Genomic DNA, 12,402 nt, shown 5'->3' with positions numbered 1-12,402 from the left:
TTTAGATGCAAAAGGAATAGGTTTCGCGAGTTATTATCATTCCGGAGAAATCTGTGATATTCAGATTAATCTTAAATGTTGAGTAAGTATACAATATTATTTCTCAGATCTTGTTGTTTATTGCAAATATTATACTAAAAGCAAAAAATTCATTCTTTCCTTACTCAATTTTGTAGATTAACGACTCACTTCGCAGAATGGAAGTTGCAGTGATGGATGAAGCAACACAACTCTCCTGTTTCTACCAATGCTGTAATAAGTTGAATCATTTGACAAAATAATTAATAAAATTATACGGATAATGAATCGTTTTCATCATTTCCTGGATTTATCTGGGAAATCGCAAAATGCGTACTTCAGTAAATTTTACCGAAATTGTCGTACTAATTCGACAGTTGAAATTTCCGAGTCCGGGTAAAATTATACCGAGAATCTCGTTAAAGTTTGACAGGTTGTCAATTGTTGGTTTTACAGAATTTCGGTATTTTGATGTGTTACCGAGATTTTTACCTCTCAGCTGTTGAAATCTCGGTAATCCATTTTACCGTACTCGGTGATATTATTTAAGTGTGTACGTAATGTGAGCCTGTTACCTAGTCATCTTCGAATTGACTTCATTCGCTTTAAGTAGTTGGTAGTGGTAGTAAAATTGAAATTTCCACGAGCATTTTGTTTAATGACCAGAAGTTAATGGCTATTAGTTACTCTGTTTTTATATAATTCTAAGTTTCTAGTACTTACTTTTACCACAGACTAACAGACGTAACACTGGAACCTAGCTCCATCGTCACAAAAAAACGATCATTTCAAATTCCCAATCCAATAAGAGTCTTCGCGCGACAACGCCGCTTGGGGCGCTGTCATGCAATCCCAAACATATTTTGTGGTTCCCCATTTGACACATGCCGTAACGCTAGCGCTGATGTCGAAATACATGGCATAGCGCGAACGCGGTAGCAGATGGTGCTAGTGTTACTAACGTAAAGAACGATGATTTTATTGAAAATTTGTTCGAAGTGTTATGTCTGTTAGTCTGTGCTGTTACTATATGCAATCTATTTTTATCAAAAAACTTTATTTTCATATACCACTCTATTGAGTCAATGGAGTTGTATAGAAAAATCAAGTTTTTTCCAATTAGAACAAAAATATTTCCTTTTTTCTTATTCTCATGCGTAAACCAAATAAACAACAACACCGTCAATGCGAATGGAATGCTTTCCTCTAGTAGTGCAAATTCAACAGCATCTACAAAGAATAGTTCAGATGGTTTATTTGACACGGCACGATAAGCATCTACTTATCAATCGTTCAATTTTTTATCGTGTACTATGAAAATTCGCCCTCTTCTGGAAATATCGGAAATACACGGTAGTAAACATAGGTAAACATTTGAAAAAAGTAAAATCTCTTGGCTGTCCGGTGAAATGGCAACCTTGTTTCTTAGAGCAAGTTTTCCTTTTGCTCGGTGCAGTTTGAGTGAATCACCCGAAGTGTTCGGACAGAGAACCACGTATCTCCGTTTTTCGCTTATTTCTGCAAAGTTTTTTCGCGAGCAACCTCTCAATAACTAACATCAAAATGTGAGTACATAGTAAACGATCAATTTTATTAATTTGAAAAGTTTTGTTGATTGTGGTATTAGCAGAAATCGTGACTTAAAAATTGTGAATCAGCTCGTCAGGGCTGAAAATTTTCACCACGGCAAGATGGCGGCCGAGTATCAAATTTTATTCGGAAAATTCGTTTGCAGCTGTTCCGTTAGGCTGGTGTTTTTCATTAACCGAACGCGTTCTGTATTTTAGCATTGAAAATGAAACATTATTTGTTGCTTAGATCTACTCAAGTTGTAATTTCGAACAAGATCCATTTTTGCTGGAAAATTCCATTTGGTGACGACAAAAATTTGCTGCGTCTGCGCTTTAAATTTCTCAGCTGTTTCTTGTATGCTGAAGTCTGAGCGAGCATACGACATTGAAGCACACTGACTCCATATTTTTTGTGGTTATGACTAGGGCTCTAGAATCTTCAAAGGCGTGTTCCTACCTGAGTGTTCCTACTGGCTTAGTACTAATGAATTATACTCACCAATGTTGATGCATCAGAATTGTTTTGCATGAAGAAAAAAAATATGAAATTACAAATTTATTACAACATTCGTTCTAATATTAATCAGAATAAGCTAGCCTTCTTCTGGCTCTAGAATAAATTAAACTTTAAAAGCTAAAATTCAAACAAAACTTCCGTTGAAATTTAATTCCAAAATTACTAAATATAAGTATATTTGAATTATTTATTAGGATCCATCGAATTTAATAATGCCATTATGATGTATCACTTGCAAAATCTCACATAGTCTAGAATTCAATCCTTCAGTTTGACTCGTTATGAAGCGAGTGATGAATCTTTGTACGATAGGATAGAAATGTCAGTCTCATTTCTCATATTTAACAGCGCTGAGTGTGCGTTGATTCTCTTTGCTACACGAAAATAAGGCTGTGTGCGAGCGATTTCTTAGTGTGAAACCTTTAGTGGTTTGCTTCAATCAGTTCGCTTTGCGAATATTCAACTGTTTCGAAGTGAAGATTCGTAGCCTAATGCTGCACATAGAAAGGTTTTAGACATGTTTTTTAAAAAATATTTTGAAATTTACCGATTATCGGAGCACATAAGCATTTAAGCAACTGATTTGAACCTTGAACGATTTGTACACATGCTTGTTTAATGGTATGCTTGAGTTTTTACAAATTATTTTAAAATTTTATTCGATGATCAAAAACAATTGGTGTCGTTAAGCCTTAACACGCGCCAAGGCAAAAAGAAATCAAAATTTTATTATTTATTTTTGATTAGGGGCCATCTACACATAATGGCAATATACCTACTTGCCACTGCGTTATAAAGGGTTAACACTCATAGGGATTTCTCCCGTTTGGTCATCTTATGACGCTTTCGACCTTGAAATCCTTCAACTCGAATTTTACTTTACAAGAAATGAACAAACTTAGAATTATGTTTTTTTTTGAAAAGATTTGTTTTTGTAAAAAAGTTACTCAAATTAATCAATAAATTGTATATTTACAGGTACGGCAATCAACAACCATCGGGTGGATTCCGTGGAGGAATGGGCAATGGTGGCCGTCTGGGCGGTGGAAACGGCGGAGGTTTCCGCGGTGGAGATCGCTCTATGGGAGGTCCGCGTGGCGGAATGGGTGGTGGCAACTTCGGTGGCAATCGTGGCTCATTTGACCGTCAGGCCAATAACGGAGCTACCCTGCGAACACTGCAGTGGAACAGCTCCGACTTGCCTCCGTTTGAGAAGAACTTCTACAAGCCATCAGATCAAATGCAGGGTATGTCCGATACGGAGATTACGCGGTATCTGACCGATCTGGAGATAACAGTTAAAGGCAAAAATGTACCACGTCCTAGCATGAGCTTCGAAGACGGTGGTTTGCCCGAAACTATTATGGATGAAGTCTTGAAGCAAGGTTTCGCGAAACCGACCGCGATTCAAGCGCAAGGAATGCCAATTGCACTAACTGGACGTGATATGGTCGGTATTGCTCAGACCGGTTCTGGTAAAACTCTCGCTTACATTGTTCCGGCGTTGGTGCATATTATGCATCAGGATAAAGTACGACGTGGCGACGGACCAATTGCTCTAATATTGGCCCCAACTCGGGAGCTGGCCCAGCAGATTCAGCAGGTTGCTAATGACTTTGGACATCGCATGAATGCTAATAATACATGTGTTTTTGGAGGAGCCCCCAAAGGGCCGCAGATCCGTGATCTGGAGAGAGGTGCAGAAATTGTTATTGCCACGCCGGGACGTTTGATTGATTTCCTCGAACGAGGAATCACTAATTTGCGTCGATGCACTTATCTTGTTCTTGACGAAGCCGATCGCATGCTGGACATGGGCTTCGAGCCTCAAATACGAAAAATCATGGGACAGATTCGCCCAGATCGTCAAGTATTAATGTGGTCCGCTACATGGCCCAAAGAGGTTCGTAATTTGGCGGAGGAATTTTTGTCTGAATATATCCAGATAAACATTGGATCGCTGAATCTTTCGGCCAATCACAACATTTTGCAAATTGTGGATGTTTGTGAAGACTATGAGAAAGATCAAAAGTTACTAAAACTACTAACAGAAATATCAGCAGAGAATGAAACCAAGACGATTGTGTTCGTCGAAACCAAACGTCGCGTGGATGATATCACGCGTAACATAAACCGAAACGGATGGAGGGCCGTTTCAATCCACGGTGACAAATCCCAACAGGAACGTGATTACGTCCTAAATGGGTTCCGAAACGGACGCCAAGGCATCTTGGTGGCCACCGACGTCGCCGCCCGTGGGCTCGGTAAGTGTTCTGGTGCTAGACAAGCTCGCGAGAGCCACTGGTCGTTCAGCGGAAGTTGAATATGTGAACGGACGAATCGAACTTTTGAAACGATAATAAAGTTTATCGCCAAAAGTGGAAGGTTCCCGTGACGCATGTTTCGCTTGCCGACTATGAATTCGTTTGCTTTGGGATAACTTATATCTACCTGATAGATTTTGTCAGTCAATCGTTTTTTTCCTGGCCCGAGATCTTCGTTAGAGTTCAATTCGAGGAGAATCAGACACTGCACACCTGTGAAGAAGTCCTTCTGTATTTGTTTGTGGTCGTCATTCCGAACTGGCGAAAGAGATGGCTTTATGTATTTCCTGTATTCACAACCGAAGTGTTAAAATAATTTTATTTCAGCTCTTATTCGGGATCGGGTCGATCACGTTCGTTAACGTGGCCAAATATGTATTTCATGTCTTTCTTTACAGAGCATCTTGCGTCAGATGGAAGCGGGCTGGAAGATGATGTCATCGAACTGGATAACAGGTTTAATATCACTGAAATACTTAACCAAACAATAATAGTGAATACCAGGAAAGATATAAACTGTGGAGCATTTCTTTTCGTGCAGCCATTAGCATCGCCTGAGCGATTATCTGCTAATGAGTTAAAATAATGTGTGGAAGCACCGGCAAACCACATTTATTTGCGCTTTCGTTCAAACAAATATGAAGGCAGCTATTTTGCAGTGTGTATTTGATTTACCGATCAAAGCAATAGTCGATTTTTGATGCTTACAATCTCAAACCTATAGGGGGAAGATGCCACTGATGCTTTTCTTTAGTTTTGTTTGTTTACTTCAAAATTGTTTAAATTACTCTTAAATTTCGTTTTAAGCATGTATTCACTAATTTATGGAGCGAATTTAAGCGTTTTTTATTATGTTCACTTAAAACAGCAAACACCAGACGTAGGGATTTATTCAGTTACAAACTGTAATTTTACACCATATCTACGCAACAGACACGCATTGGCATGCTATCAGTACGTAGATACAGGACGTTTATTTGTGTTAGATTCAAGCAAAACGTATCCTTTATTTTCTCATGACAAATGCGTATAATTTTCCTAGATCTGACACAATCCAAAGTGAACTTCGTTTCTAATATTCAAATGCTTATAATTCGATTTGGCCTCAAATTTGCTAAATCATTCGTTAATCTTTTTCTGAAGTTGTCAGTGAAATGTTGTGCGCTTCATCAAAAACACAATTCATACAAATTGTGGAAAACAAACATGCCAAAACTCAACGCGGGTTAGTGGTAGTTAGATTTTAATTAGTCTATTGTATAAGCTGCTTTGAAAAAATAATTTATATTCAGCGGTAACAATTACATTTAAGTCTAACACTGTCATTATACAAAATGAACGATTTTTTTCATGATTTAGCTTATCATTGTGTTTGAGGTGCACTGGCATAAAATGTACAACTACATTTCTTTCTCTAGATATTATCTTTGGATATATTTGAACGAGATTAGGATTTCTGCAGCGATTTCTGACTTCTAACACAGCATGCTGGCAATGAACTTCTCGTGGTTTTGGGAATTGTCTGAGGAAAAGGCTATTGCTGGTAACTTAATTTCTTATGTTTCATTCACTCGATCTGGATTGAAATTGATGGCATTATTGATTTCTTACTCAATTGTACTTGCTGAGGGCAATGCTCTATTTTTCCTTCTGGTAGTCTAGTCACCACCCACGTATTCATTGTAGCTTCTCGTCTCCGATAAAATAAAAGCATTTGTTTTCTTTAATCTTCAGGCAACTAAACCAAAGTATTATTCAAACCTCATTCATTTGCGTTTAACCCGAAGCCTTATAACAACTCAACACTGAAGCTGCAAAATAAATAATGCTTTAATTGTGGATTTATAATTTTTTACCTGCTTTCCTTAATTACGAACCAATTACTTTGCTCTTTGGATAAAGCAAAGTCGGTTGGTTTAACAAGAGCGATCGCCCGCCAGCAACAATCTTCAACTCAAACGGAAAAAATAGTGCCGTTGCATGTAAAAGAAACTATTAAACTTTAAGTGAGTGAAATATAAATCGAATGTCAGACTAAATTTTATAACTTAGAGTATGATCTCTTGGCCAAATTTGACTGTACAAAAACATAGATGAAAATTAAAACAGACAGTGAATTTGATTATTAGCGTTTAAGAAACAAGTGTGAAGATCTGCTGCACTGTTCTAAGTAGTAATAGACAATAATCAAAGGCACAACCTCTGATGAAGAAAACGTTCGACCCAGTAGTAAGAAGGTTGTGATGAATTGTTCAAAATTTAGGCGTAGCAATTATGTCGAATTCGTGTCCAGTTAAAACATCACACAACTTGCGGGTGGAAAGTGGATTCCTCATCATGAGCTGAAATAGTTTCAAAATCTGTTTTAAAAAACGTTAGAAAACTATCCCATGTGTGATAAGTAAAGTTATCCAAGATTTCGGAATTTGTAAAATCGCTTTTCAATGAAAGCGACAGCGTTCGATTTTGTACTGTACTACTTGTCCTAAGCGACGTAATAACCTCATCTTCCTGTTACACACCAACTCTAGATGTCGAAGACGTAAAGTTTGTAATTAATTACGACTATCCGTCGAATTCCGAAGATTATGTCCATCGTATTGGTAGAACTGGACGTTCTAACAATACTGGAACAGCGTACACGTTGTTCACTAACGCCAACGCCAACAAAGCTGGAGACCTGATCAATGTACTGCGGGAGGCAAATCAGGTAAGATTTCATTTTCTAATTGTTTTTTTTTTTAGATCATTAATTGGAATAATTATTGCGTGAATAGACGGTAATTCTATTTCTCTTTCCAATTTCAAGGTGATTAACCCAAAACTAGTAGAAATGTCCAAGTCGGGCATGAATGGTCGCGGTGGACGCAACCGATACGGTAATCGTTTCGGTGGACAGCAAAATCGGCCACCACGTGACGGAGGCTATGGCGGACAGCGTAACGATGGAGGAAACCGTTTCGGTAATCGTGATGGGGGTAATAAGTTCGGTGGTGGGCCTCGGCGGGACGCTGGCGGGGACAAATTTGGCTCAAAACCGAATCAAAATGGAGGTGGCTTCCCGTCACGGGACCAAGGAAGTCGAATTCCCAATGGATCCGGCCCACCACGACAGAACCGTTTTTCCGCACCTTCGGGAGCCCCGCAATCTTTCTCTGCCGCTGGAAATGTGGCTGTCAACGGATATAATAAGGGAATCTATCAGGGTACTACAGCTGCCCCGAGTACTGGCGCCGCGCCTGCTACCAACAGTTACACAGCCTACAAACCTTACAGTACTGCACCACCAAGCCAACCTGCAGCCTCTTCTTTTGGTGGATATCCTAGAAGCACAGCAGCGATTCCCTCTTCGTACCAGTTTACTTCCTTGCCACAGGGCAGTCAGTCCTTTGCGTTCCCCCCACCTGTAGCGATTAACTAAATCTCTTTACCCCTTTTCACTTACATTTTACATTCTCATTAATTTTTATAGACATCATCTAACCTATAGAAGAGACACTGATTGATTTAGTAATTTTAACGGTAAGAGTGATACAAGTGAATAGGAATTAGGATAAGTAACGTCATAATTATTTAAACACTTGTTGGCAGCATAAACAATTACTGCATTGTAACAAAACTAAGAAATGAAAAAATAACAAATTTTCACATTCGAATTATAATGTATCCTTTTTCCCTAGTTTCGTAGTATTCTCAATACGATACGATGGATTATTTAAATGTGATATTTTAACACATAGCCCAAGTTACAACAAAAATATTAAATTTCACAGGATTCATTCTCTAATTTATTATTTACATACTGAGCGGAGGCTGTTCACCGTGTTGTAAAACATGGAAAATATCTACTGTGAATTTAATAGATGTATGATGTGAATCGTAAGTGAAGGTTGAAAGTGTGAATCTATCAAACAAATTAAATTTAAAAACAATACAAATGCAAAACAGCCAAAATATGCCAGCAATGACACTAGCGGATTGTTGTAAAAAGGCTAGGGTGTATGTGTCTTTTTGGACCTTTGAAATAAAACGGATGGTTTTGGCGAACTCTTTTAAAGAAACAGATTACAACTACAGTGTTTTAATTGCACATGATACCATATAATAGTTGGTGTATTAGCTGGCGCAATAGTACTAACCATTTCCTTTTCCAGCACCTAAAATAACTATAGTGTTGTCACTAACAGCTTCAATATATGTAATTTATTTTACCAGAATTTCGTTTTGGTGAAATGAAAGTCGATATTTGGAGTAGTTACAGAACAATAAAATAAAAAAGCAAGAAGCATTGTTCCTCCAATCCGAATGCAACATTTTTCTACGATTGGTAGCTATTTCAGTTCCACCATGTCTTGTTCTTAGGCTTAGTAGAATTATTGAAATCATGTAATGATTTGACGAAATTTTGTTTGCATAAGCCTGCTTTGGAATGGTCAGTTGGACTACCCACTAAGACAAAAGTAACAAATAGAAAGAAAGCAGTATAATAAAAAATGATTTTTATTTTGTTTATCGGCAATCATAACTCCTCTTTTAAAAAAAAAGTTTATTAGATATACTGTTAAGAACCGCCTAATTGTAAAATTCGCAAAATTGGTTGTTCGACCAAACGACATTTTTATATTTTAACCTCAACTGCATTGTTCTAAATATATCTTGCAAATCAAGAGTTAAATTAAACTGTTATGAAAAAAGCTTCATATACTTTATATCATGTATATATTGAACATCAGTTTTGCAGGTAAATTTGTTGAATTTTTGCAACGATACTTTTATACTTTTATGTTACTTTCAAGCTGCTTTTGGAATATATCAGCGGAAATTGGGTTTTTTTTTTGATTTTTGAGACCAGAAGCTTTTTTGACAAAAAAGTGAAGTAGTGTGACAAATTATGCGCTATGTGACATAACAACTTGGTATTTTTGACGACTTTTTTTTCAAACATTCAAACATATTTTTTGCAGATGTAAAAAGTAAAATTTTCCCATTAAAACACGAAACCCACAAAATTTTTAATATAACAGTTTTGCGATTATAAGCAGTATAACAGTTATAAAAAAATGGATTTACAGTGGAATAGTAGAAGTAACCGAAATGTAAAACAAAGGTGAGTAATTTTAATTAGTCTGCTTCTAATTGCAATGTGAAAAAAACAGCAATCAATCCACCTATTGGTGTGATCAGACCTTTCATATACGAGTTTGTATCCCATGTACTTCACAAGCACAAATCATCTCTCACTCCTTTTGTTTGCGTTCAAACATAGGATTTTATCACGAAGTACTCCAGAATTATTATTTATTTCATTTGTAAAATTGGATTAGCAACTACACTTCAATTCTCTATTACAAAAAAAAAAAGCTTTATCATAATCTCTGCGGCACACAGAGAAGTACCTAGAACAAAAAGCTGGTTAAAATAAGAAAAAAGTTATTTTGAGCTTCCTGGTGCCGCTATATTTTTTTTCTGCTGCTTAAATAAATGCTTCACAAAATGCCATCACTCGATTAACGTTTAACGGTATTATATGATATATGATGGGAGCGCTTTGACAAATTTTCAAGCATTTTTTTTTGGGAATCGAACCATTTATAGTGACAACTTGTGCTAGGCGTCAAAAAATGACAATTGATCAATATTTTGCAGCGAATGAGTTTTTTTTTTATTCTCGCTTATTTTCCGTCGGTCTAGTTCCGCCACTGTTGTGGCCAATCACCGACGCCCAGGGAGGCGACTCCACACCCAGGACCCTAACTCACGACCCGTTTATTAACGGACCGGCGCCAACGGCTTTACTTCCTCATGCGATGGATGGAAGGCGTGATCCCAGAGATTTTTCGCCTCAGAAAATCTCCCGGTGTCGGCTAGGATTGAATCTAGACCAGTTGGGTTGGTTGTGAGTGGATCACGCCACCTCACAACCATCAACACCTATGTCGGCGGTGGGATTCGAACCCAGGCGTCGAGCGTGGTTGGCGGAGACGTTACCAACCACACTAGGCCCCCGCCTCTAGCGAATGAGTTCTTTATGTTATTTTTAGGTATTTTCTAGCGTTTTAATACAGTGCTTTTTCGATTTTATCAACAGTCATTTTTATCACTACTCGACAAATTCACGCTCGATTTTCTCACGCTTTTCCGTTTTTATCACGCTTTTTCGAGAAGAGTTGTAGATCAAGAATAATGTACTTTCCTTTAATTGTAGAAAATGTATTTGAAACATCATTTTTACTTGTGCTTTGTGCCCTTGCATGTGAATTCAATTTATTTTATCAATTTTCTGGAGCAACTAAGTGTCATATCTTCCACATTTTGATTAATCCTTACGCGAGCTGTTGACAGAATCTCCACAATTTTACACTACACTTTTTATTTGACTTCACTTTTCAATTCTATCACTTTTCACTTATCACTTGCAAATGCTAGCAGCTCCATCTTAGCACTGGAGAAGGCGTTATGTTAGCGTTGAAATGCGCATTTGCAAATGATAAGTGACGCTTATAGGACGTGAATTAAAAAATTATAAAATCTAGTGGTTCCACAACTTCGCATAAATAAGTATTAAACTCTCCCAACTCTGCTAAAGAATGGGCAGTACAAATCATATGATATTGCATGTATAATTACTGTGAGAAAGTTCACAAAAATGCTATGGAGAAAAAATTATGAACTTTTTTTCATTTGTATCTTGAACTTATATTTCATTGAACTATAAAACTGCATCATTTTACTCAAAATGTCAAATGTCAATTGAATCCAACTCAAAAAAAAAAATCAATTTTTATCATTTCGTTAAATTCACTGTTTCGACAAATTCACGGTGAAATTTTTTTTGATCGTGATAAAATCGAAAAAGCACTGTACATATAAAAAAAGTTATCAAATCTCGCGGAATCCGATTATATAATCTCCGTGAGGGTAGAAGTTTATATCACCAGGAAGAAATCCTTGCTAATATCTCACCCGGAAACGTCCGGATTAACATTTGCGACCCGTTTGAAAAATATTGTTTTTGACAAATTTTGAAGTTAAGTGTTCACGCGTACATAAGAAAAAAAAAAATACCTGATGGGTCTCTGCCTCATCCTCCAAACAGAGTTCAGGCTTTCAGCACAACAATGATTAAATGAAGTTTAGAGAATGAATTTCAACTTATTTAAGTTAACTTAGAATTAACTTGATGCACAGATTTAATAATCCGGATAAATAACACTCCGTAAAAAAGGCTTTTTCCAACCTACGAAGGTTCCACGAGGCATCAATCTGTGAGCATCAAATTGAAAATTCAAAATGAAAATATTTTGCCACATCATTTTACTGGTAAATTCGATTTGTTTCGTTGCCCATTTTGCTAACACAAATTATACGAGCGTATTACTATATTTGATCACTAACATTTATCCCTTTCCGACCGAGCCCACACAATTGTGTAGGTAAAAAATGACGGATAATAAAATCTAAATCGAAGCAATTGCTATATAAAAACATTTGCTTGCTCTGGTTTTCTATTTTTCGTAGCAGCTGCGATGTTGACACTAGCGTTGTGAGCAATAAAACAATGAATAGGACGTTTAGAAAGCGAGAGAGAAGGTTTTGTTCAAGTCACCTTCTACCTACGCCATCATATGGGCCCGGTCGGAAAGGGTTATGGGGACACAAAACATGTCACTTTTTGACAGATAAAAGTTGGGTCAAAGATAATTGTTTGTCAATCTCCAATTTTTAATGCGGCAAACACGGGCAAACAACAATCATGATGTCAAATAAATTTGACCATTATGTAAAAAGGTCAAATATTTGACCATTGGTCGAAGAGTGTGATACAGGCTTAAAGTAAAAACATCACATCAAGAAGACTGGCATCTCTGGATCGATCCCATAGACCATTTTACGAACTGACAGGAGTCACGGATCCTGCTGGTGTTTATGTTGCTTTTGCGTGCATTATGTCAGCGGTTCCAAGCTTTCTGTC

At 37.2% G+C, this 12,402-nt stretch overlaps 1 protein-coding gene across 1 annotated transcript; it reads left to right on the top strand.

Annotated features, from left to right (window-relative positions):
• The first annotated feature begins 1,426 nt into the window (after positions 1-1,426).
• Positions 1,427-8,715, top strand: LOC129726003 (uncharacterized). The gene is made up of 4 exons (XM_055682514.1): positions 1,427-1,583; positions 3,085-4,370; positions 6,962-7,140; positions 7,240-8,715. Coding segments are annotated over exons 1-4 (2,079 nt in total). The 5' UTR covers positions 1,427-1,581; the 3' UTR covers positions 7,852-8,715.
• Positions 8,716-12,402: the final 3,687 nt, after the last annotated feature.

The sequence above is a fragment of the Wyeomyia smithii genome, chromosome 2, assembly GCF_029784165.1.
Source record: "Wyeomyia smithii strain HCP4-BCI-WySm-NY-G18 chromosome 2, ASM2978416v1, whole genome shotgun sequence".
Taxonomy (NCBI): domain Eukaryota; kingdom Metazoa; phylum Arthropoda; class Insecta; order Diptera; family Culicidae; genus Wyeomyia; species Wyeomyia smithii.
The sequence above is the reverse complement of the archived record's forward strand: the minus strand, read 5'-3'. Positions and strand labels throughout refer to the sequence as shown.